Source organism: Nelumbo lutea, chromosome 6, assembly GCF_056320005.1.
Source record: "Nelumbo lutea isolate HS-2025 chromosome 6, American lotus-T2T, whole genome shotgun sequence".
NCBI lineage: Eukaryota > Viridiplantae > Streptophyta > Magnoliopsida > Proteales > Nelumbonaceae > Nelumbo > Nelumbo lutea.
The window spans coordinates 32,835,483-32,862,983 of NC_142689.1; the positions used below are offsets into that span (position 1 = coordinate 32,835,483).

The window sequence follows — 27,501 nt, forward strand, 5'->3', positions numbered from 1 at the left end:
GCAAAGAAGAATTAATATTGTCATCGGGAGATGTTACCAATAGACCTGCAGGGCGCTGATGTGATCTCCAGTTGATCACTCTGCCATTTCACATATGGAATGGAATTAAATGGTAATTTTACTTAATTATGGTAAAATATTCCTTGATATTAGATGTACGGTGCACCATATTAAAATAAGACTCCAATGCCAAATTCGCTGATTCAGCATCTAAGCAAGAAAAATGCGCATATCGGTTCCTATGTAGCGGTTTAAACGGCCGATACATCGGAACATTTTTCTCTGAAGCTAATACATCGGAACATTTTAAAACTTTTTCAGACGGAAAGAAATCAAAAAGAAAAAAAAAAACCTGTCTGTAAATTACGCGAAGCGTTGTGTTGACTCATTTTTTATTGCACGCAGAGATTGGGAGAACCATCAACCCTAGATTTCGGTTTCTCCGATCACTCCGACCTTAACACGGGACCTGCATTGATCGGATCGCTTCGAATCAGATATGCAAAAGCGGCATCTTCTGTTTTGAATCGGCGACTCGGTGTTCGAATCAGCTGTTATTTTGCTAGAAAATTGGAAATCGAACTCGTTTTATAGCTCTTGTTAGATCCATTTGAACAATCTTCCCGAATTTGCGGATTTCGAGGATCTACATTCTACAATATCGTTGAGCATTGGGGGATTTGATATCTGATATCGGGTTTCCTACTGGAAGGGTTGACTTCGGAAGATTTGCAAACTCGATTCTTGAGATGGATTCGTTGTCTTCAATCAGCGAGGAGCTAGCTGAGATCGATGGACAGATTAGTGACATATTCCGTGCTTTATCGTAAGAATTTTGCATTGTTTGATGACTGCATTTTGGATTTTGATGGATTCGTCTATATATCCACACATTCGAGCTTGTATTGTTGGTCAGTGGAGGGATTGCATTTTTATCTGGTAGTTTTAATTCAATGCATAATTGAATCAACCTACTTCCTGTAGTCAATAATGGAAAGTTACTGTTGCTTTTCAGCATTTGATGTAGTTTTTGATTCATGAAATAAAACATTCATCTAGTGTCTGGCTCATGGTAGTAGTATCTACATTTTGGAGATTTATGAGTTTTCTGTATTCCGTGAAAGAACTTCTGAAGTATCTGTATCTTTGCTTTCTCTCAGAAATGGATTCCAGAAGTTGGAGAAGATTAAAGACACAAATAGGCAGAGCAGACAGTTGGAAGAACTTACAGAAAAGATGCGGGAGTGTAAAAGGTTTGTTGTTATTAATTCCTTTGATGCTTTCGTTAGTAAAAGCTTATTGTAGAGCTAGGTACTAGAAAATTTGCTCAGTGTAAGCCAAGTTGAAGGCTTCTGATGGCAGTGCTCTATTAGAATGATGTAGCACGACAGAGAAGAAGTCAAATTGTGATTAAAGAGATCTGAGCCAAAGTTGGCATGCCAAGGAACGAACAAAGGAAAAAAAAAAAAAAACAATGCAAGATTCCTCAGAAATGGTTCACAGCATTTGTTACAGCTTATAGTAATTATCTTAGCACATTTAAAACATACTGAGTCCAAGACATGTGAATAATGTAAGAAAACGTGTGTCTGTTAGACCTAGTATGATTTTATCCTCTGCATGTTGGGTAATTTATCTAATCCTTAGTTGATCAAAAAAAAAAAAAAAAGATAAGACATCATGGCTACATATTAGGCATATCTGGATCTCTTAGTATTAGAGAAGACCCATCAGATCACCTGTACATCCAAGGCCTGGACTCTTTTCCTTGATCATTTTGCTTTTACCATTTCAGACTGTTTGAAAACAATTTCATAAATTGAGTTGTTCCCTAGTCAAGTTGTGTGGAATAAAGTTCTAGGCGTTTTAGTATTTACTTAAACTTGCTATCTTAATAGTTTACTTTATCTTTTTTTTTTTATAAGGGTTTCCTTAATTCTCTTTCTTGGTTTTTATTGGTAAAGTGCTTAGAATTTCCAAGTGCTATCCATCTTTGAAGGCATGGTAGTAGTTCTCTAAATGTAATATATTCATTAAATAATCTTTTGAACAAGGCATCCTGTCATATGTATTCAGGCTTATTAAAGATTTTGATAGAGAAGTGAAGGACATTGAAAGGAGAAATCGTCCAGATATCAACAGAATGCTCAATGAGAAAAAGCAGTCGATGGTTCAACTTCTGCTCCAAACTTTTGGATAATGGAAAATTTTATTTGTTTCATAAATGTTTGAATATTTATTATTAATTTGCTTGTCCAAAGCTTGACTAAAAATTGGTTTCTTGATGTGCAGATCAGAGAATTGAATTCTTATGTTGCTCTCAAGAAGCAGTAAGTTATCATTTTATCTGTTGGAATGTATCTTTTTTTCTGTTTATATATCATATACCCACTGCTGAAGATTATCTGTATTTATCTTGTGAAGTACAAAAAAAAGGCTTAGAAGTCTACAACTTGTAATTTCTTTTGGTCACCTTTCCTCGGGTCACTTCTGGTCACTTTTCTTGTAGTTTATTATACTGTATATGTATAGGGCCCTCCAAAAAAATCCACCCTCAGAAAAAGAAGCAGAAATCTTTCTTGGACATATTTGAAACCTGCCATTCTTCTAAGAGTGCTCTCACTGAGCTCAGGAAACACCAATTTAAATTTAGGATCTTGAGGAAATGATGCCAAACAGTTGGACTGAAATTACAGTGAATAAACAAGTGTTTGAAGTCTCAATTTCATTGTTACAGAGGGGCACACCAAATCTGGAACATATATACCGAATCTGAAATATTGAAACCCTTCTTCATCAACATTTCTTTAGTGAGGTGTTTTCCAAAGTTACTGTTACAGAAAAGAACTTCACTTTCAGAGGAGTGGCAGATTGGCCAGATCCCCCAATAGCCTTATAAGGAAAGTTCTGCCTTAGCTTGCGCACTAATCCTTTGTAAAAGGATTTCACAGAAAATTCACCTGTCTGAGCCCATTTCCAGCGCCTAGAGTCTTGAGTTGAGATTGCAAATTGAGCTGCTGATTCTGGAAAAAAGCTAATAAATCAGTCAGCATTTCCATCTCCCAGTTGTTAAAACTCCTTCCAAATGAAGGAATCCATGTAATTCTGCTTTCTTCCAAAATTTACCTTACCTTTTCACAAAAAAAAAAAAAAAAACTGCTTTCTTCCAGCACATAAGACTCTGCAACTGAGGCTTGCTTGTTTTCTGCCACGTTATACAAGGCCGGAAACAAATCTTTTAGGGGCCTGTTGCCACACCGGGGATCCAACCAGAATTTACCCTGTTACCGGTCCCAACTCTTAGACTTATCCCTTTAATGTAATGAGAGAAAATTTTAGAAATGCCTCTCCAAACACCACATCCATAGGGCAAGCGAGGCACCTCTGCATCCCATCCATTACTTCGAATGCCGTACTTCTCAGCTATAACTTTCCTCCATAAGTCATTAGGTTCTATAGAGAATCTTCAGAACCACCTGCCCAGTAGAGCTGCATTAAAACTCTTCACTTTTCTGATCCCCAAACCTCCTTGAGATGTTGTCCTGCACACCTTGTCCCAGCTCACCAAGTGATATTTCATGGAGTCTTTCCAACCCATCCACAGAAAGTCTCATTTTTCCTTTTAATCTTCTCTGCTACTTTCACAGGGATTGGATACATAGAAATATAGTAGGCCAGGAGGCTTGCTAACACAATTTTGATTAGTATCACCTTGCCTCCTTCGGAAAGATACCGAGCTTCCCAAGCTGCCAGCTTAGTGTCCGACTGTCCATCCTCTCCAAAATTGGATCCCAAATGGCTTTCGAGGTACACTTGCTCCTAAAGGCAAGCCCAAATATTTTGAAGGAAGATTCCAATTTTGCAACCCAAAACTTCAGCTAGCTTCTAAATATTTGTAATCTCTCCAATTGCCATCATTTCATTTTGGCCAAATTGATTTTCAAACCTGAAATAACCTCAAACCTGTAAAGTAAGTACCTGAAGTTGACCACCTGGTCTGAAGTAGCATTTTAAAGAGTGTATTGTCAGCAAACTGTAGGAGTGCAACCTTTGTGTCATTGTTGCTTACTTCAAATCCTTCTGACAGACCCAAATCTGTTGCTCTAACAGTCACTTTGCTGAAACCCTACATCACAATAAGAAATAATGAAGGTGATAATAGATCACCTTGTCTCAACCCTCTCGAGCTTTTAAAGTTCTCTTTGGCTGGACCATTAATTAGGATCAAGAATCTCAGAGTTGTGACACAAACTTTCATCCAATTTTTCCATTTTAAACCATAGTTCATCCTTGCCATCATATAATCTAGAAAAGCCCAGTTTACATGATCATAGGCCTTTTCTAGATCAATTTTGCAGTCCAGACCTTTCTTCCCATTTTTCCTTCTTGAATCAATGACTTCATTTGCAATAGGAACTCCATCATGTTTGTTCTTGTTATGGATGAAAGCTCCTTGGTAAATTGAGATGATTGAGGCCATCACAGATCTTAACATTGAAGCCAAAGTTTTTGACAAATCTCCTACACACTTCAATCAAACTAATAGGCTGAAAATCCTTCATTTCTGCAGCACCATCTTCTTTGGAATCAGCGAAATGAAAGTTGCATTTAAGTTTCTTACCAAGGCTGCTGAGTTGTGGAATTCCTTCAGCACATTAAGCAAACCATGCTCAATGATTGGCTTTTTATCCTTTCAACTCATTTATTGCTTGCTTCACCTCTTCTTCCGAAAAGGGTTCCTCTAGTGTTGCCACCTGTTGCACAATTAGCCTTTCACTGTAGCCCACCAGATTTGGCCTTATCTTGCATGGCTCACTATATAACTGCTCAAATTTTCGTGACGACAACCTCTGATTCTTTTTCTTGTTCAACCATATGCCCTTCAATCTCCAGCCTCTTAATTGTATTGCTTCTTCTTCTTGCATTGGTCACTTTGTGAATAAAAAAAGCCATGTTATTATCTCCTGCCTTCAGCCAAGTATCCCTGGATCATTGCCTCCACTTTATTTTGTTTTGATAAGAAATAGAGTCAAATTCTTTTTTGGCCGTAGCCCTTTTCCTTCTATGTTCTTCCCATAGTTGTTAAGATGCCTAGGTGATTCTATGCAGCAGTGGGTTGCCTAGTTGCCTAGTTCTATTCTATATACAATTCAGCATGCATATTAATTGGAAAAATAACAATTTTCTTTATTAATAGCATTACATTTCCTCTTAAAACATGGAAAATCAACACATCCAGGACAATATTATTTCAATTATATTAATTTCAATACTTTCAAAAATGATAACAAATATTTAATAAAGCAATTTCATATCAAATTATCAACTAAAGAAGGTTATAGTTTTATATGATAAAATATTTTAAGATAGGGAGTATGTGTTATAAGAGAGAGAAAAGAAAGAGAATTTATATTTCTATTCTTTAATTTTTCCTTTTTTTCTTCTCAAAACTTTTGGATCTTTTAAGTTTCGATGGTAAAACTTTAAAGCAAGGTATAAATGAATAAATGATACATATAGAATATAATAGAATGTAGTAACATACATACTAATAAGATGCAAGAATATGAATGGTATTGTAATGAGGTGCTTGCCTTGTCATTTTAGTTGCCTAGGCGGGTGCCTTATCGCATAGGCAGGCGCCTAGTCACCTAGATGGGCAACTAGCTTCTATAAACATGGCTTTTAGGCCAGGTGCCTAGTTGCCTAGTTGATGCCTAGGCGCTTGACAACTATGGTTCTTCCCCTTGAGACAACTCTTCTTCTTCTAAGTCAACTTTGCTGCTAAATCTCTCACTGCCAGATTTTAATTTTACCCTTCAGCCATTGCAGCTTTTTGCTCATAATATGACTAACTGTCCCCTCAAAAGAAACTTCGTTACACCATTTCTGAATATTTATATGAAAATCATCCATGCCCAACCAGCAATGTTCCAGCCTAAATGGGTGATGCTTCTTTCTTAAATCACCTGTGTCCAGCAGCAGTGGAGTATGACATCGGCCTTGGTAAAGCTTCCTGAGAAGTGTTAGGAAAAGTTTCTTCCCACTGAGCTGAAATACTAAACCTGTCCAATCTGACTAAATTGTTAATCTGCCTGTTGTGCAGTTAGAGCACTTGGCTTACTAGTGGATGAATGTGGCAGTTTTTGTGGTTAAGTTCAGTTATATTACTTAATTACAATCTTCATCACTGTAACCTTGTTTCTATCCTCATTTTTTGCCTACTCCATCACTGTCCCCTATGTCTTAATGCGACAATCAATTCTCCTTCCGTTACTGTCCTCTACACCATTACTGTTTCTATATGGTTGAGACAATGCTTAGATGATAGTGATGATGATAATGATGTATACATTTTTGTTTACTTGGCTGAATATTGTAATGTTTTTGACCTGTAGAGTTTTCCAAACTAAGCCAGTTCTAAAGAGTACTCTTTTTTGTTGTTGTTGTTGATGATGATGATGATGACATAATTCTTTGGTGTTCCTACTTGTCTGTCTGAGTTCCCAATTAGGGGTGGCAAATGGGTGGGTTGGGTAAGGGTTGAAGACCAACCCACCCATATTGACCCACCAACCCACCATGACCCATCATCAATCCTTGTTTAAGAAGGGTGATAACCCACCCTGACCCATCCATATTGACCTTTAACCACCCTGACCCATACTAACCCACCTATCCTCACTTATAAATACAAAAATGGGTCGGGATGGCCCGTATACCCAAAATAATAAATTTGGAGAGAATAATCTCTCAAGATTGCCACGTGACAAAAATGAGTCAGGTCAACTCGTATACTAAAAAATGCGGAAATTATAGGTAAGTGCAAAAAAACCAAAAAATTATAGAAAAATACAAAAAATACAAAAAACTAAAAAATTACAGAAAATTCAGAACTTTTGTAGAAAAAATCAGAAAATATGCAAAAATACCAGAAAATGCAAAATAATGCAACAATTTTATAAAAGTGCTTTCACAAAAGTACTTTTATGAAAGTACATAATACTTTCATAAAAGCACTTTTATATAAGTACTTTTATAAAAATGATTTTATGCTTTCATAAAAGTACTTTATACTTTCGTGTAAAAGTACTGTTGTAGAAGTGCTTTAATAAAAGTACTTTTATAAAAGTGCTTTCGTGTAAAAGTATTTTTGTAAAAGTACTTTTATAAAAGTGCTTTTGTAAGTCCTTTTTATAAGATTGCTTTTGTGAAAGTGCTTTTGTATAAAATTGCATGTGAACATGAAAGTTAATAAAATCTATTTTATTTCACTTTTAATCTCAAAATGAAATGTGGCATGGTGGTTTGGAAGTTTATTGAGATGTGGCCACCGTAGGAGGCATGAGTTTGAATCACTACAACTTGTAGTTTTTGAGATTTGGCGAGTATAGTTGACTTTGACCCAACCCATCTTGACCTGCGCTACCCAACCCATCTTGAGCCTAATGGGTACCCTCGACCCAACCCACCCTAACCCTTTTCTACTGACCCCAATGGGTTACTCGACCCATATTGACCCACCAATAGATTGGGTGGGTTTGGGTGGGTGGGTCAAATGGGTTAGGGTCAAGATTGCCAGCCCTATTCCTAGTTAACTAAACACATTTTTGGTTGTATCACTATTTGCCTATTTCTAACCTTAAATAACCTAAAAAGTATTGGCAACCACCAATATCCCAGTCTGATCGGTATTTTTTCACTAGCTTCTACTTTCTGCCAATTATAGTTCATTAGACGACTATCTTGTCAATGCTGGTTGTACTCCCTCTTTCTTATCATCCATTTGTGTTTGAAATAATTCCTTTTCTTTTTCGTTTATTTTCCCACTGGTATTATTTATAAGCTTGTTTTCTTGGGTTCTTTATAAACTTAAGTAGTTTGAAGGTTCCATGAGGTATGTATTAGTTTCCTTCGCAATTAGATCAAATGACTAGGATATGCATCTTCTTTTATCTCTTCACTGCTATGTCTTAATTTAAGTTTTTTCTTTTAATTTCAAGCGTATCCTTAATACTTTTCTTTTGATTCTGTTTCATATTTTTGTGAATGACAATACAGATATGCAAGTACCCTTGAAAACAAGCAGAGGGTGGATCTTTTTGATGGGCCTGCTGGTGGAGAGGGGTTTGGCCAAGAGAATGCCTTGTTGGCATCTTGTAAGCTTATGCTTTCTGTTATATATGATTGTCTCCTTCATTGATTACTTGCTACTATTACATGGGAAAGCATTAGTAGCACTTTGAGTATAGTTTATGCAATCCCTCTCATGATGCAATGTGACAAAGCCATGGTTGGACATTTTACAAATGGTGTAAAGGAAGATGAGAATAAGTAACACTTGTCAAAAAAAAAAAAAAGATAAGAATAAGTAACTGCAATGTTAAGGCAGGAAAAATCTAACTACATGCTCCTAAGCTACTCACCCCATATTTTTGTTCCATTTAACTCAATAGGCAAATATTTATGGCTTTGATCAAGGCACAGAGAATTCTTCTTATGATCCATAGGGGTAGGAAAATTTTTGTAATTACATACAGCTGACTAATAGCCTCCTTGGTTCTAACGATTTCTGAAAGTTGACATAAATTTCTATGGGGATTACCGGTAATCTTTCTTTATATTTTTTTTCTTTAGAAAAATTTCTTTTGACAACTGGTGAGTTTCATTGCAACATGGACACGGGTTATGTGAGAAGCTAAAGAAAAATCAGAATTCCACTGTAGAAAGAATTTTACAATTTAGGCAAACTTCAAATCCCAACCCTCTATTGTATGCAACCTCCAAATCCCAAGGGGGTAAGTTATGGATTGTGGATTATCAAAAAGTGCACTGGAGGGAACTCAGTAGTTTGTGGTATTCTACATAATTTATTTATTTATTTTGATAAATCCATATTTGTAATATTATTTTCAGGTGCACCTTGGTCATTGTAAATTATAATATGATAAAACGGTTGTACTTTGGAGTCTTTACATGAAAATTTTGAAAATTTGGATTTGAATTGATAGTGTTGCACTAGTGATATCACTTCCATATAGTGGAATAAGTAAACTTATCATCTTAATACCCGCACAAAATCCAGTACTGACTGATTGATAAAAAATTTAAGACTACCTTGATAGCTATGTTGGCAATGTTCTCATTTAGTTAATTTAAAATCAGAACCCATCCATTTTGCAGCTATGACCAACCAACAGCTAATAGATACTGGTAACCAGATGATGGACGAAACTGATCGGGTCATTGAGCGCTCAAAACAGGTTAGTTTATCTCCCAAGGAACACCTCTGATGCTACAGCCATGCTAATCTCACCTCTGATGCTACAGAAGATGACATTATTTGATGCTTAAACTTAATTATATTTTGATCATTCAAAATTCAGTAGTACAGGGAAGGCTATTGAGTGGTCAAAAAAGGTTGCTGTTTACTTTAAATTATCCAAAGATTATTGTTAAGGTTCTGGTTTTCTGTTCATGATTTTGAATGTCACTCATACAGTTCTATGTTCTTAAAAACATGACTAGTTGAGCATCTTTGCCCCTTTTTTATTTGAAGACAGCAAATTAGTAGTGCCATTTATATTCTGTCCATTCAACACTGTGTGCAGTCCATTGTTGTATCAGGAAGTGCTTGTTCTTTACTTAATTAAAAAGAGATCTGAATCTGATTATGCTTACAATTGTCTTTTTTCTTCTCAAAAATAAATGTTTATATAAGAAATTAGTTGATTTCATAAAGAAGCAATGACTTCATGGATAGATACTGCTGTGGTTCATTTTCCCTGAAACATAAACAAGGGACTGCTGCACAGGTCAAATGCCTTGGGTTTTTTCCCTTGCATTACTCCTATAAATCTTACACATATTTTTTCCCAAAGAAGAAAAATAATGTGTAATTAGCAAATAGCAAATGTAAGAAAGGCAAACAGAATTCTTTCTCCCTTAAATCGCATATAATTAGCAAATGATAAAGAAAGGCAAGATGCTATAAATTATTAACATAAAACTCAATAAACTTTGTCATATAAATAAAGAACAATTCATTGGAAGGAAAACTATTTGATAGAAGCAAGGATTGTATAGAACTGGATATTGTGTTGTATTTTTAATCACTTTAATTAAGTAAGAAGATCAAAACAATACTTGTGTATGATGATTTTCTTTAAAAGGCAACACTATACTAACCCATCCTCAAATTTAAATGAGCATTGAATGCTTAAGGAAAAATGTTCTTTTAAGTGATCAAATCAAAATTATTAAGTGTTTTTTTGCATATTCGGTATTGTCTGGCTCTGGCCAAGTATATTTGGTGGTTTTTCTTCTGCATCTACAGGGTGGATTGGTTGCTTCCAAATATGCTACAGAAGGTACATAAATGGAATGATCTTTTTTTTTTTTTTTTTTTTTTTTCTGATAGGAAATGGTAACTTTCATTAGCTAAAAACCAGAAATACAACTGTCACCTACTAGAGTGAAAGGTGACACCTGAACAAAAAACAACTTACAACACTGCCCAAAACAAAACCTCCCGATTCACCCCTTACTGTGCTAGGTTCTTAGCTAAAGCACATAAACAGAATGATCTTTCATTTCTCTTTTAAGCTTGAGGGTGAATACCAGTGTTTTAAAAAACAACCCAGAGGCCGAACCGTTTTTGGCTCCGGGTCACGGGTTACCGATTCGACTGTCTAGGTCGATCAGGTCAGACTTTTCCACGTCAGCCATATGGAAATTCATATATATATATACATACATGTATAAATGTGTATAGGTATGTATAAACATGCATTTTATCAATAAATAATGTATAATTATGTTTTACATGCAATATATATATATTTTATATTTAATTTATGTTTCTTAATTCAGTTTTAAATTTTTTGTTTGTAAATTTGAGGCAAATAGAGGGTTTTTTTTTGCAAAAACAACGGGGCAAGGTGCCTATGGCCCCTTGGGATGCATAGATCTTGAAAAGTTGCCCAAAATCCAAAAAAGAAAAAATCACCTCAGTTGGACATTAGAGTGCAAAGTTATAGCCTCCCGAAGTTTGCATACATAGGTAGTATGCAACCTGCAACCCGGTCACCGGGTCAATGGTCCAACCATTTGTATCGGACGTTTTTTGACCTAGTCAATGGTTTTGACCTTTCTCTATGTTTACTCAAACCGGCCCCAGAATCTTGACTGGGTGACAGTTCGAGCAGTTTAACTTGCTGGGTCAATGACGGGTTGAAAATACTGGTGAATATGTGGAGCTATTCCATTCATGTTCTTTTAGAATATTTGAATAGACAGGAATTGAAGAATCTCTAAACTCTGGAGGCATCTAGAGATTGGCTCTGCAGATGTGCAAAGCCATCTGTTATATTATCATGGGGTAGGCTTTCTTGTTGAAAGAATTTAAAGACAAGACAGGGAAAGATTGTCAATCATTAGTATACAGTATGTACATTTGTCACTTTTGTATGTTGAGGATACACCTCTTTATACTTGTGCATCTTACTTTTATATCAATTGGTGAATAATAATTTATAAGTGTATTACCACTTATATGCCTATCTTTTGCTTTGTTCCCTTATTTGCATATATATATATATGTGTGTGTGTGTGTGTGCGTGCGTGTGTGTGTGTGTGTGTGTGTGTGTGTGTGTGTGTTTTATTTGTTTTGTTCTTCCAAGTTACTAGAAATTTCTTTTTCTTTTATCTAGTTTTTAGTAAAATTGGGGAATTAGTTAGAAATTGAGGTTGATTAACTAACCTCCATTAAATTCTGTGTCTCTATTTCTCCTGTTTACTTTTATTTTTTTTCCTTCAACTTTCAAGTAGTTTAACTGCATTTTTTTCCCTATTTATTGTTTTCTTTTTGTGTGTGTAGTTAATGCATTTTATATAGGAGTGTTTCCAGGCAACCTTATAAATATAGAATCTCTAAATTTCCCACTTTCCTTGATTACTTTGATTTACCTTTTATTTTTTCTAATTTATTGAATAAATTTTTATCACCTGGGCAACCATACAAGTGCTTATTCACAAGCTGCTGTAAGCCTAATTTTAGAAAAATAGCAAATTTATAGATTTGGTGTCTATAAATTATCACTCCCTTATTTCCCTGATTTGTTTTATGGTTACCTATCAAAGAGGCAGTCACCTACTAAACTGTCCCAATTGATTATGTGGTGAACATAGTCAAATGCTTTGGAGTTTTCTTTAATAATCAATGAGTTTGTCTGTTTGTTTGTGCATGAATGCATGAGTTTCCATGCCTGTGTATGTGTCTGAACGCATGAGTTGTATGTGTATGGGTAGGTCGGTACTTGGTAGGTTACGTGTGATTTTTATTCAAAACTTGAACAATCCATGCTAATGATGTGCTGAACAATAGATAATTTCTAATTGTAGGTATTTCTCTTTTTACTTCTGTTGAAAATCTATGGTATAACTTCTCTTCAGTATTTTGTGTTGCTTTGTGCTTTATCCAGAAATGGTTAGAAACAGGATCTACATATTCTCAATTTAGAACCTAAATTTATCCACTGAAAACTAAAAGATAAAGAGTCGTTTATTTAATGTAAAAAATTGGGGCATTGTTATTTATCAAAAAAAAAAAAAAGGACATTGTTATTCACAATATCCATTTCTTATGCTATTTTGAGTTATAGGTTGTTGAACAAACTATTGGCGTTGGAGCAGAGACGGCAGCTGCTCTCAAAGCTCAGGTATATTTCTCTGAAAAGATTAATTATGACTTGCTATGATAGTAACTTTTTTCTATCTATTTAGTTTATTTTTGGTTGTTAAGGTATAAAGCTAAATGTTTTCATTTATTTGTGCATTCAGACAGAACAAATGAGTAGAATTGTAAATGAGCTTGATTCTATCCATTTTTCAATCAAGAAGGCTTCTAAACTGGTTAAAGAAATCGGTAGGCAGGTCAATCTCTGAAATATAATACATCTCCCTCTTTTTAATATATCCAATTGTATTACTCACTTCTTAGCCAAAAGGAAAAAAGGAACAATGTTGGTCCCTTTGTGGTACTTAATGAAATTATTTTTATAGGTTGCAACTGACCGGTGTATTATGGCATTTCTCTTCCTAATTGTCCTTGGAGTCATAGCTATCATCATTGTGAAGGTTATGTTTCTTTCCATTTCCCATTTCCTTTAATTACTTATACCTTTTGCATTATGTTTTTGTGAAAAGGGTTACATATGCTTTTCCTAAAATTTACAGTTTCTTAATGGCAGGTAGTTTCTTTATTTCTTAAAGATTGTGCATGCACATCTAACACATGCCATTCATTCATTCTTAAAATCAATACTGGGCTGACTTCTCCCTTTATCCAATTCCAAGTTTCCAACTTGTTGAAATTACAGATCGTCTATCTCCTGTACAACTCTGGGAGTTCTTTAAGGGAGTTGTGCATGAAGCTATTGGACCTCAACCTTATTTAGCATCGCCAACCACTTGTAAAAAAATGCTTGTTCCTATTCTTCATTCCGTTAAGTAGGTTGTGTGGGACTTTGATCATGGAATTACTGATATCCAATTTTGTCACTACGAAAAACCTGGCCATGCTACTGGTGCTGTTGTTTACTAAACCAAAGAATAGGTGGTAGACCAAAAACTTGGTCATGATGTTGCTGGTGCAAATAGAAAATCCTTGATAGGTTTTTTTATATTGTTGGCTGTGGTCCATCAGTAGGAGGTTGAAGCTGACTGACTGGACTGATATGTTATGTGAGCACTGTGCAGTATGAAATGAACCTTAGATCTCCGATATGTCTACACTGAGTAGTAGAATTCCTAGCTTTATATATTTCAATTCTGGTACACTTGTTCAGTTATGTTTGGCTTTTGAATTTCCAGATCGTGGACCCAAAGAACAAAGACATTCGGGATATTCCTGGGCTGGCTCCACCAGCTCTTTCAAGGAAACTTCTTTGGAACACCAATTAGAGTACAATGACTAAATAATCGTGGGATTTCATTGAAAAGCCACTTGGTACTGATAAGGCATTAGGTCTGGGAAATTATGTTCGCTCATTGTTTCTGATGCATCCACTCCGGAAGGAAAAGAACAAGAACAAAAGAAAGTGATAACCAAGTCCCACTCTCTGAAGCTCTCTGCGTGTTTCTCACAAAGCATCTTTTATTGGAGAAGGTCCGTATGCTTTGAGTTACCCCGTGAAGATTTTCTTTTAGGATAATAATATTGTCACCTGGGCTATGGGACCTAATATATGATTATCTTGAACTTGAATTTTGGTCCACAGTGACCACCTAAAATACAAAGTCGAACATGTGTATTTATTTGTTTTAGTTTGGTTGTATTTTCTCTTCCGTTCCTGACAGTCTAATGGTTATATGAAGAGTTGGCAGTTACTCAATTTATGGATTCAAGAGATGGGCTTTTCCAGTATTAGAGAACCCCAAAATCCATTGTAATTCACACTTCCCCAATGAACCATATCACTTGGATTTAATTGAGTGTTCCCTTTTCTACATAAACAAGGGGCCTTGTTTCCCGAATAACAGAGGAAATGATTTATTGTCTTACTGAGCTAAAAGCTTGCCATGTGAATTGATTAAGGGGGTGTTCACGCCTCAAACGGAAAAATAAAAAACCCAAACTTTTGTGTCTAAGTCCAGTCCGAGGACTGAAAATCCAAGCCCCATATAAAATTGTGGGTTGGATATATCTAGGCTCGAGTTGGGCCCACCCAAGTTGCACCCTCTATCTGACCTGCCACATCTACGGTTTAGGATTGACGCCTAATATGGTTTGACCGGACCGGATTCCTTTCCAGTTTGATAATAAACAATAAGTTTTTAACAGCAAAAAAGAGAGTTCTTAAAATAAGGAATCCCAAATGCAGTCTTAGTATGCCTAGTTTTATTTAAAACACGAGTAAAAGATAACCCTCGTTATTGGAGCTGCTTGTATAATTTGCTACAAAAATATCTCCAACAGCGATCTCTCTCTCTCATCAAGTCCCAGCTCCTTTAGAAGAGGCTTAATGATGAAGTCACACGCTTCTACAATGGATGGAACTCTGAAAAATTTGACATTAATTTCCCTTGGAGTCTTGGACTTGTTTTCTTTTTACTACTTGATCAACTATTGTGGGTCTCTTTTGCTCTTTTGAATTCTTCACGTACATGGATTTTGTACGGAAGTCTTTCTCTTGGAGTTTTCCTGATTACTTGCAAGTTGCAACTAGCCCATTTAAACAATTGACAATTGATTCTTTTAAGCATTTTCAAAAGTGGCTAAGTATTTTATTAAAACAAACTTAGCTAGTTACAAGCTAACTAATTACGTGTTCACTTCATCCTGTTCGCTTGTGCATCAAGCTCTGTCGATCAAACGTCAAAACAATGTAATCTGATTTTTGGTCTCTCAATTATTTATATAAATGTATAAATTATTTACAAAAGTGATTTAAGCACATTTTTTTTTGAAGAAACACATCTTGTTTTTTGATAAAAGCCTAAAAGGGCACATATCCCTGATGATTATGACGTGGGGGTACTTGTTTTACAATATTAGAAGACAAAAACATCCATTACCAACAATCGTTGGTTTATCTTTTCACCAGCAATCTACCATTCTACCTTTACAAAAAGTGGAGTGTCCCCAGATCAGTTATCATATTATATTTAATTTTTTTTCTATCAAAAATGAAAAGCAGAGCATGATATAAACCTAGTTGTGATTCATAGACATCATTGAAACAACCTTTGAATTTGCATGATCGAGTAGTCAACTTTGATAAGAAAAGTAGGGACCCCCTTTTGATTTATATTCAACAAATAAAAAAAAATAAAATAAAAAAACCCTAAATCCATTTTAAAGGTTTTTGCCGTTTTGCAGACTGTCAAAATCTATTATAGTGGCTGGGTAGGGGCCGGTGGATTTGGAAAGTTTTCTGATATTTTTATGTGAACCGTGGTGGTCAAGCCAACCGGACGGAAACTGATGCGCACCAGTTTTGTTCATTACACCCAAGGACAAAGGTACATATTAAAGGCTACGACTTGGCCGAATTCCTATCCTCTAGAGTCTAGACTACAAATGCCTAGGTTATACATGGGTTCCACACAGTATTTCTTTTGTGTGGTGATGATGGCATTTGTTGAGTTTGAACTTGCCCGTGGAGCTAGAAATTCCCCTTTCAAGGAGTCATGGTTTTAACTGTTGGTTTAAGGAGATCGAATTTGCTCCCTACACAGGGCGTCTCACTCGCGACTCACACGCACATCCTGCCATACATTGGGAATATCTACCATACTTATAGGTTATTATTCATGGGATATGTTCCCAATGCACGGTGGATGTGCATGTGAGGTGCTCCTGTGTAGGGAGTAGATCCCTGTTCTGGTTTAAAGTATTAATCCAAACAACACTCCCGAATCCTGATATGCACCAGTGGTAACAGGATCTGCTCCTCACAAATGGGTGCTCACAGGCACATTCACCGTGCATTGGAAACATCTCCCATGAATAATAATAAGCACGGGCGATGTTCTCAATGCATGATAGGATGTGCGTGTGAGATGCTTGTGAGGCGCCAGGTGTGAGGAGTAGATCCTGTCTTGCACCAGTGGTATTTTACCACTTATATAATTTTGTTATTTTAAGTAATTTTTTTTTTCAAAATCGCCGCAGGTCGGTTTTAAGCATGCCTACCCCATGAAAATAGTTAAAGTCCAGAGCACTTCTTATTTGGGATTTTAGACAGCTCACGATACAATATTATATGTTTAATGCAGTGCCATGGTTTTGTATGATTGTAAATTTATTTGCATTGTAATTAAATAAAATCTTAATCATTTATTTAGGAATCATTTGACAAGATTTTTTGGGAAAGATCTTCTGGTAGTTTTGACAGTCAAAAGACACATTAAGCTTTTATACGAAGATCTTTACATGTATCTTCTATTTAGAGTTTCCTGAAACCAGCATAAAATGTATTTCCGGCATCTTTTCAACACACCAACTTTTAACGGTTAAATCTATTATAAACCAAACAAAGAAAAAACGATAGTACGATCTCTCTAATTTATCTAACTTATAAAAAGACGCGTCAGATGGGCCTTGGTTATTTGTTATCAGAAATCGGTATGAATGTACAAGAATCTAAGGTTTAAATGGATATGTAAGAAGCTTCCATGTTCCCTCTAAATAAAAATAATAGAAACTAGTATGGCCAAGGTTGGACACGGATGATGTTATGATGCTGATTTTCAACGCGGTGATGTTTAAAGTGGGACCATTTGATTCAACTTATGACTCTGAATCTCACACCTACAGCGTCATCGTTGAGTAAGCTTTACATCATTACGGTATGATTTATTATAATTATGATTTCATACATATATTTATAAGCTTTACATCAAATAGCTTGGGTTCGGGTTGGTACAATCTTTTGTCAAATGTATTTATTTCTTACTCTAAAAGTTTATGTTAATTCAAGATTAGCATTATTATGTGTAAAATAACATAGTTATCATGCTTTAAAAAAAGAGAAAAATTCCTGATTAGTAACCTATATTTTGGGCCTAGTGCTATTTTGGTCCATTAACTTTGAAACACGATAATCCAGTACCTGTTGTTAATTACTCTATTAATTAATCGTTAAGTGGTATTTGAAAAGACACAAATTCTCTTCAAGTGTCATCTAATTCTCTTTATCAGCCATCCAAATGTTGATAAAAAGTGAACAGTCCTAAATCCTTGTATTTTCTATTCAAGAAAGTTAGGGTTACCAAATTACCCATTGAGACATGACCCAACTTTCTTGAATAGATGTAGTAAGGATTTGGGACTGTTCACTTTTGATATGCTTGACCTAAGTTAATTCATATGCTGATCCCAAGTCTCCGCTACAACCAACATGCCCACCATGCTGTTTTTTGATATTATGACTCATTTTGGAGGAAGCATAAATACAAATATGTATAGTACAAGTACATACAAAATAATACAAAATAAAAGATTTTACACTACATATTTATATTTTTACTCCTTCCAAATAGAGACTAAGGTTCGGAGACAAAATAAGAACTATCATTCTGCGGGCTTAATCTCATACATCCTATTTTGGAGTGATGCCGACAGACTATCTAAATAACTGGGTCATTGGCAGATCAATTTGGGGTCAGGGTTTGAAAAATATGATCCTCAATTCGGGTTGAGGCTTCAGCCAACCGGAACTTGACATACCTGTCTATACATGAAACTCACATGCTTATTCATATTTGCATATACAAACAAGGTTGACTATGATTCTTGAAAGGTATAATACCAAAAAAACTTATCACCAATCAACCAGTATCATAAAAGTGGTAATCAATCATGTGGGTTTTAATCAAAATTTACAAGGTTTTTGATAGATTAAATTCTTTCTATTATCATAAATTTTTTCATAGAAATAATATGTATTTATGTATGTATGGATGTATTCATGCCTTTTTTTTTTCATAATTGACTAGTTATAAGTTTAGGAATGAGATTTTCTTTTTCTAAAAACAAAAATGAAAAAAATTGGATGAACCTGGACCCATCTTGAACCCAATCACCCAATGTCATTAGGTTGAATTAGGCCAGGATCAGACTTACCTTTAGCCAAAATTTAAATGGGCCTAGCCCAAAACTCAAGCCTGAAGCAGTGTATAATGTTTATGGGCCAAACCTGCAGCCCGGCCATGTAGACAGAAGAGGTATAATTGGGAGTACTAGAGTACAATAACTCGGATTAGGTTAGGGTTGGTTTCAATGGTTCAACTGACCCAACCCGGCCCAACTTACCAATGTTTCGGATATTCAGAAGAGAGTACAGGGCATGGATGGGCTCCACCTAAAATGGGATTTGAGTCAAAAATCAATATGATGTGATAAAATTCATTCATTCAAATATTGATAACAAAAACACATCCTTAGGGCCCAAACCCTGCAATTAAGTAATGGGGATCGGGGGACTAAACTCCCATGTTGACCAATTACAAGTTCTATAGAAAGACCTTTCTGTAGTCTGTTTCCTCTACAAGTGGGCCTTTAATTTCTTTATATATATATATATATATATATATATATATATATATATATATTATATCTTCTCTATCTAGCTATGCTTTGAGAGTGACAGATACAACTCCAGATGCAATGCTCCTTACTCTGAAAATAGTAAGGTGGTATTTGGCACGTCTTTTCCTTGTGTCTTTAGGTTTGCGGGAAGGAACAACAACGGGGTGGGTTGATATTCACCGCCTCCAATCATTATTTAGAGACATTAATTTTCCATCTCTGATCCTGATTTTTGTTGGAGCCATCTCTTATTCTCGATGAGGATGGATTTTTTTAGGGACCTGAATTTCTGAATTTTTTTAATTAATAGAATTTTTTGAAAAGTAAATTTATTTAAAATAAAAATAATTTAATATATATATAATCGGGGTTGGTATTAGGTATCTGATAGGGATGGGAAAAAATGCCATTTCTATTTGTAAGATGCTCAAAAGACTAAAAAATGGTCTTTTTTTTTGTTCAGTATCATATAGACATTGAAATAGCTGAAGACGAACACAAAAAGTCTAAAAAAGCTGAAAATTGTGGCAAGCTTCAAATAAAGTTTTTGGTCTTTCTGCACTGAAAATAACCTCCATAATTGTTTTTAACTACAGAATAGACCAGATGTAAACCAATCAGTCTTGGTCTTTAAAGACAAGACCCAAAAACTCAATGCTTCCTTCTTATTTACCGGACTGTTGAAAGATTTACCTAAAAAGGCATATCAAAGAGCCTCTTAAATTTTTAACCAAGCAAACAAATGGTACATTTTGAAAATACTTCTTGGGCAGCTTGTTCTAAGGTATTTACTGCAAGCAACTTTTGTTTATATTACAATTTCTCAGCCCAATAGCTCTGTACTAAGAATTTTAGATCCTTTCATGCACATGGACAATACACAATGGTCTACTCCATCTTGTCTACTAACTCTCAGCCCAATGGCCAATTTGTATGCTGGTAAGTATCATCCATTGCAATAAATATTGTTCATTAACACCAAATTGTTGGAATTATTGGTTCTGTTTGTCTCTTAGTTAGAATTAGAATTAAAATTCCTTGGAATCGGAATTAGAATCAGAATAGGTTATTCTTATAGTTTATTTTGTTCAGACAGGAATCAAAATCAAAATTGGAATTAGTTGGAATGGGATTTGATTCCCAAGGGAGGGGGAGGGAATGACCATTCCATCAAATGGAGGAATGCCATTCTGCCAAGAATGGAAATGGGATTCTGATTTCACCCAACCAAACAATTGGAATTGGAATGATCTATTCTGATTTAAATTTGAGACCCCTATTCTTACAAACCAAATGGGTTGTTAATTTTTATGCAATCGGGTTTGACTATGATACCAAAAAACCTCACAGTGAATAAAGTTTAAAAAATGATCAAGACATTGCTAGATCAACAGCCCGGGTCATTGGTTGGATCTTTGATCATTGGTGATTATGAAAAGTGCTATTAACAAATACATTACACTTTTTTATTTTTTCCCTTTTATCTTTTAGTAATATTTTTCATGTTTTAATCATCCATGTTAATTTGTAAGGTCTGAAGGATGTTAAAGAGCTCTTTATCATGAAATAGATGACATAAAAAAGTGTTTCTCATGAAAAGTTGGCACAAAAAAAAACCAAAATTTCTTTGATAATGGTTTTTATGGTCCAAAATTTGGGATCCAAATGCCAGAAAACATAGGTTGGTGATGATATATAATATTGCTAAAAAGTCTCTTCCTCAAGAGACCAAGCTTCCTATTTCTAGGGCAAGGAGGAAGTATCAACCATGCAAACATGCATAGCCTAGAGAACATTCCATATCATTGCAAGGGATATAAGTTATGGTGATAGATAGATCCTAAGTAGCCTTGGGGGAAAATACATGTAGAATGGGGCTAGATACTGAGTTACACAAGCTTTCTTTGGCACTAGTCTTACAATCTCACCACATGGTGCAATCCTAATAACTCAAGCTTTTTGTAAAAAGGTCAAATCATGGTTTTTAAAACTGGACCAGATCGAAAAAACCAGGAACTGATCAGGTGACCGGTTCTGTTTTTCCTCAAAACCAGATTTTCCCCCAAAACTGTTGATTTTGGTTAGCAAACCGCTGAACTGGGTAGTTAACCGTTCGAATCGTTCGAATGGTTTTGACCATTTTTTATTTTTTTAATTTTTTTTAATTTTTTTGTTAGAACGGGTTGAGCGTTCAATTTGAACAGTCAGACCGTTCGACCTAGTAGCTGGACCCCTGACCGATTTACTCACCGGGTCAGTTTTAAAAACCATGGTCAATATCATTAAGAGCTCAAATTAATAAATACAACCACCTTCATAGAAGAAGCCTATTGATTTGTTGCTTCAATACTCTATCAAAACATTGCTGACTTAATGAGAAGAAGATCATTTACTAACAATGGCTGATTTGTTACAACTGATGTGAGAATGGTTCAACTCCCTTAAAAGAATTTTATTATTAAGAATTCTGGAACCATCCTCACTAGTCACTACATTTGCCCCCACAATATATATCCCAATATTTCTGATAGGAGGTAGAATATTCATCTAGTCATTGAGCTTTATGAGGTGTCATTTGAAAGACTATCTCTATAACTTGATCAATTAAAGGCATGAAAAATAATCCCTTATAATGAGAACTTCCCAGTTATTGAAAGTGGAAAGGTTGTAGCATGCCCAACTCGATTGATGCTTCACCATTGATGCCTTTAAATAGATACATCAGAAGGTTCTCAAGAATCAAGAAACACAAGGAATAAACACGTGGTAAATGTGCCACATGGTGGTTACTTGTACAACCAAATAATGAATTTAGTTATATTACAGACCGTAATAGATAACTAGTGAGTGATCCTGTACTAAGTACAGGGAATCAATAATATTAAATTTATATTATGAAATCAATAATGTTAAATTTATATTTATTAATATTTTAAATAATTATTAAAATTTTAGGAAATATTTATTTCAAAAAATAACTTTTTAATAATTATTAGAATATGGATAGTTTTCTTTTGTTATGCTAGGTAGAGGGTTAATGATTAATTGAAATTGATAGAATGCAAGAGAAGTGGTTGTGGATAACCACTTTTGCATTTTCTAAATTTAGGAAGGGATTGAAAATGGTGGTAATGGGTTGTGGGCTTTAGTAGCAACATCTCAGAAAATGACACGTGTCTAGCTTTCCAGAAGAATAAAAAGACCATATGTCTGAATGGTGGGAGGTTGTAGCCTGGTAGTGGGCTGTGGGTTTTAACAATAACTTATCAGAAAATGCCATGTGTCTAAATTTGAAAAATCCACGTGTCTGAATGATGGAGGCTGGGACTGTAATTTGAAAACCTTCATTTAATATATATATATATATATATATATATATATATATATATATATATATATATATTAGATGTCTTCTTTACTCGATAATTCATCATAACCCACATATTTTTTTATTCTCTTAATCAGGATAAGTACTTGGAAACATGAGCAATTAATGCTGAAGTGAGATCCAAGATACTCATTGAAGTCACATAATATTATAAGCCCAAGGAGGTTGGAGGTGTTTACAGTACTCATTGAGATGCTGAAGTGATAAAACCAGTTTTGTTTCATCACTTGGTGCAATATGCCTCCACCTGTTATCACTAATAGGCTGAGATGGAGAGGCTTCATTATCATTACCTACAAGGCTGCGACACTGCCCTGATGTTGGTTCATCTCTCCATTTGTTGGCTGGTCAACATTGGAATCCTCATTAGAACTATGATCTCCATGTTTGAAGATTTGATATGGGAATAGTTTTAAGAGGAAGATTGGAGTTGTATTCTGCATGTAGTCAATCTCCGGGGACATCGATGATTCTATCATTAAGAAAAGCTTGCAATTCTTTATTTGAAACACCGCTAGGCTTGAGCTTGCACCAGGGGCTTGCACCAGGGCTAAGAGTGACCCACTAGTCTACAAAAATTATAGAATCATGTGAGTCCTTCATACTAGTATCGGATTCGGAGCCAAAACTGTTCGAGTGGTATCTGAGCTGGTTGAGGATGCCCTATTTGGACCACATCAGCATTGTCATATGAAACCACATGATGGAAGAGCACAAGCAGGAGGAGTCTTTCACACGGACAAGGAAGCAAATTCCATTGAGGAAAGAAGAACCTTTCAAAAACCTCAACGGATAACCTCATCCCAATAATCCTGGCAGCCTAGCTAAACTGACTAGGACATAGATATTTGGCTTTAAATAGGCATTCCCCACTTGAGGTAAAGGACTTTTGACTCTCAACTTACTCAACACACTTTCTTGTCACCTCTTCAGTTCGGACCAACGTTATTCCATTCTGCTCGTCCCGACCGATCTCATTCTCTTATTGACTTAAATGTTGGAGTGTTTACTCGGGGAATAACTCCTCGGGCCTCTAACACCTTCTGTGGTTATAAATTTTTTTGGTGTATGGCTCGGTCCTTCCACCTTATCCCCATCTAGTTGACAAGACTATTTGACAATGTCTTTAGTTTGGATCACCTCAGATCAGAACATATTTCCCTTTGTCATCATTAGTGTCTATGAAGAATGTGTTACAGAGAGAACATATCGGAGAACAATGCATGTCTGAACATACTTCCCTTTTGTCGTCATTCTTGATAGTTTTTTTCTTCCTTTGTAGTATAACTTCACATGCCACTTCCACATCATACATTTCACAAAGGTCATTTTCCACATTTGGCTCCAGGAGGTGATTGATAGATGTGAAGCCAGATTGTTTGATGCCAAGCTTTCTTACTGTATGAATGCTTTTCGTATGGACCACCTTTGAGGATTTTCTTTATAAAGTCTTGGTTCTTGAATTCAGATTACTAGTTAATTAGTAATTACCTCCTTCAGCTAGCTGGTTGCACTACAATCTTTTTAGTTATTTGACTATAGACATTCTTAATACAATTTTCTACATTTTCCGGTATAACTTTGGATGTGTGGAAATATTCATGCACAAACCATTTTTTGCCACTTTGGTCGTTGAAACTCCAGGCTTTAGTTTCACCATGAAATGCAGACCATAGATGCTAAGATACTCCGATAGTTTGTCGGAGATGTAGTTATCATGCAATGTTGAGGTTAATAATTTTGAACACTCTCAGGGAGGAATTTTTGCTTTAGCAGAGTTGAGGTTAACAATTTTGAACAACATACTCCAATTTTGGGATAAGATGGGCTCCCCAGATGTTCCCAATGCACGGCTGAGGAGCTGTTCCCAATGCAAGCAAGAGTGGGATGGGTTGTGGCGTGCTCTATAGGGAGCTCATCTCAACTTTCCAATTCCTAGAGCTAATAGTACTATACAATTTCGAAGACTTGGGTTTGCAAGTCTCAATACCCATAAACTTGAGATTTGCGATACTCTGTTGGAGCATCGTGTCAATATACATCAATGTTTTCAACCTGTCATTGATCTTGCCGATCAAACTATTTGAACTGTCACCTGGCCAAAATTTTGGGTTTAGTTCAATTAAGACCCATCAAATGGTCAAAAACCGTTGATTTGGTCAAGAACTGTTTGACCCAGCTGGTCAAGAACTTTGCACTCCGATGTTTAATTGGGGTGACTTTTTTTTTATTTTAGGTAACTTTTCAAGACCTATGTATCTGTAGGTGCTTTGCCCCGCTATTTTTCATGAAAAAAACCCATTTTTTGACCTCAAATTGCAATTTTTAATATTTTACAAATAAAAGTGTAACAACTAAATTAAACACATATTAAATATAAAATATCTAAAACATATTTATACATTATTTATTTCTAATATGTATATATATATATATATATACACTATTCTGTAGCCCATTTGCCCATAAACAAATTAAGGCAATGTTTGGTTTGAAAGAAAAGTAGGGAAAGGAAGGGAAATATAGGGAAACCTTTACAAACCTTGCATAGGTTTCCTTATGTTTCCCTTCCTTTCCCTACCTTTTCCTTCAAACCAAACATAACCTAAAGGAAGGGAGAAGGAAACAAAAATTCTTGAGAATCTAAGGCCATGTGTTTGGTTTGTTGCCATGGGCTTTTTTCTTTACTGGTGGATGGTCGATGGTAAATTGTTTGTTGGACATTACTATTATGAAAACTTATGCCAATGGGCATCAATCGCTGGCAATCTGACGATAAAAATCTATATCAGTGGTTTTTGAGACTAGGTCAGTTGTCATAAAACGCTAGAATAGAGCTTCTTTGAAGAATGAAAACGAGCAATATGAGGCATGATTATATGATTTTTACTATATTTGCTAAATTTCTTAATATATTATCTTTATTGAATATATTATTATCAATTTGATAAAATTGTAGGACATTTTGTACCTTTTCATGTTATAAATTTTATTTTTAATTTTATAAATTTTAAATTCTATTCAAAAGTTCCAAGCTCTTTTCTTCATTTGCAAGCTGCCAACTCAATTCAGCAAACTAATTTCCTTTTAATTAGTTTAAAATGGGTGCTAATTGCTTCTTTAAGCTTTCTTTTATATTTTCTTTATGCAATCAAATGCAAAAACTTTTCTAGTTTCTTGTCTTTTTCTCTTTTTTATATTTTGCATTGTTGATGTGGGGCCCAAATGGTTGTTTTGTGTTTTGTTTATGCAGATCTTGCATGCTTCCACTTAGGGGGTGCAAATGGATTAGATGATGATCTAATCCGAGAAGACCCAATCCAATATATTATATAAAAAAAATATATAATACACATATATGTTATTTATTTATTTATAAATATATTTTTATAAATTTATTATATTATTTATTTTTTATAAAAAACATGTATATATATGATGAAAGTAATTGAAAAATACTTGTATTTTTTGTTTTAACTTTATTTAAATTAGTATATTTTAATTTTCATTTAAAAATTTATTAATTTTTAAAGAAACAAGTCAAATCGGATCAAATTTGAAGATTTGACTTACTGATAGGATTTGAATTCAAATCGAGTCCTATTAGATCCGATCGGATCAGATCTGGCATGAATAATGTTAGATCAAATTCAAATGTACCCTAATTCAAAGTTGATCCAATTTGTTTGCATCCAATTTCCACTATATATCTACTCAAGAGTGTTGAGTGTGTGTGTCTATATATAATTTTGGTTGATGAGAAAAAAAAGAATAAAAATTAAACTTGTAATCAAACACGTCCAAAATTTGTTCTCATTCTTGCCACAAGAATACTTTTGAAAAAGTGTTTGGTTCATAGTAATATTTTCTCATTCAACCCATTTTTGTTCATTCTAGAATCTTATTGTTAGAAAGAATGAACAAGGGCAAGAATTGAACTAAACATGGCAATCTCTCTCTCTCTCTCTCTCTCTCTCTCAAATTCGAAGCAAATATGTATGTATATATGTATCTTTATAAAAATAAAGGCCCGTTCGCTTTTCGGTAAGCTACTTACCCAGGTAAATGCAGTTACTTGGGTAAGTTTTTCCTGAGAAACACCTACTCAGTTAAGTGCATTTACCCATATTCTTTTATTTCTCATGTAAATAAGACAATGACCATTTTATCCATAAAAATCTATCATTAAAATGGGTATTTTTGTCCTATTCAAGTATTGGCATGAAAATCAGCATCAGAACATCATAAAAATCTATCATTAAAAGGGCTCATGTAAATAAGGCAACCCAACTTCAGCTATTGCTCCCAAACGTTCACTAAAATATAGCATAACAACTCATTCAGTTCAACTACCTCAGCTCTAGTCAAACAGGCCTTAATAATTATACTAGGTGAAGTAGGAAGGCATGAACAGTCGGGTTCGGGTCGAGTCATGGACGCTGCGGCTTTGTTGGGAAATTCCGGTCATGGAGTTTTATTTTATTTTATTTTTGATGGGTAAGTCGAATATAAGGATGAAACCGAAATAAAATAGTTCGTATGATGTGCAAATCCAAGCTCAGATCTGAGATCTCACCCCCGGGCTCAGTCAAGAAATTTTTTTTCCGGCTTTGGAGTGGGTCCCATATACAATATTCCGGATGTGTGGTATTCGATGGATAGCATGGTTTGTACGGTAGACGTATCTGGCCACTGTAAAGATACCCGGCCCGAATCCCGTGACACGTGGTATTGGTCCACGTCGTTGACCGAAAGTATTTATAATTAATTTCGTGTGGACTAGGGAGAAGAAAAAGTGGGGCCACACCTATGATCATATGCCACGTGTTCATGACAGCTGGAGATTCTGCGTCACATTTTCATCCATATCCTTTCTGTCCTGACGTCAGTGCATACATGTCAGTTCATGCAAAATGGAGAAATGCTAGCGCTACGGTCACCTTCTCACCGTAACTTCAAACAACCAATGCGTTAGACGGTTAGAGACTGTACAAATACAGTGTGCTCAAATCACTGTAAC

At 35.2% G+C, this 27,501-nt stretch overlaps 1 protein-coding gene across 1 annotated transcript; it reads left to right on the forward strand.

The window, feature by feature from the left end:
* The first annotated feature begins 200 nt into the window (after positions 1 to 200).
* LOC148848415 (putative plant SNARE 11) lies at positions 201 to 14,393 on the forward strand. Its single transcript, XM_088952384.1, has 10 exons — positions 201 to 826; positions 1,161 to 1,253; positions 2,077 to 2,170; positions 2,293 to 2,330; positions 8,062 to 8,159; positions 9,184 to 9,263; positions 12,663 to 12,719; positions 12,841 to 12,933; positions 13,063 to 13,137; positions 13,873 to 14,393. Exons 1-10 carry the CDS (start codon positions 750 to 752, stop codon positions 13,960 to 13,962), a joined length of 795 nt encoding a protein of 264 aa, XP_088808510.1. The 5' UTR covers positions 201 to 749; the 3' UTR covers positions 13,963 to 14,393.
* The last annotated feature ends 13,108 nt before the right edge of the window (positions 14,394 to 27,501 follow it).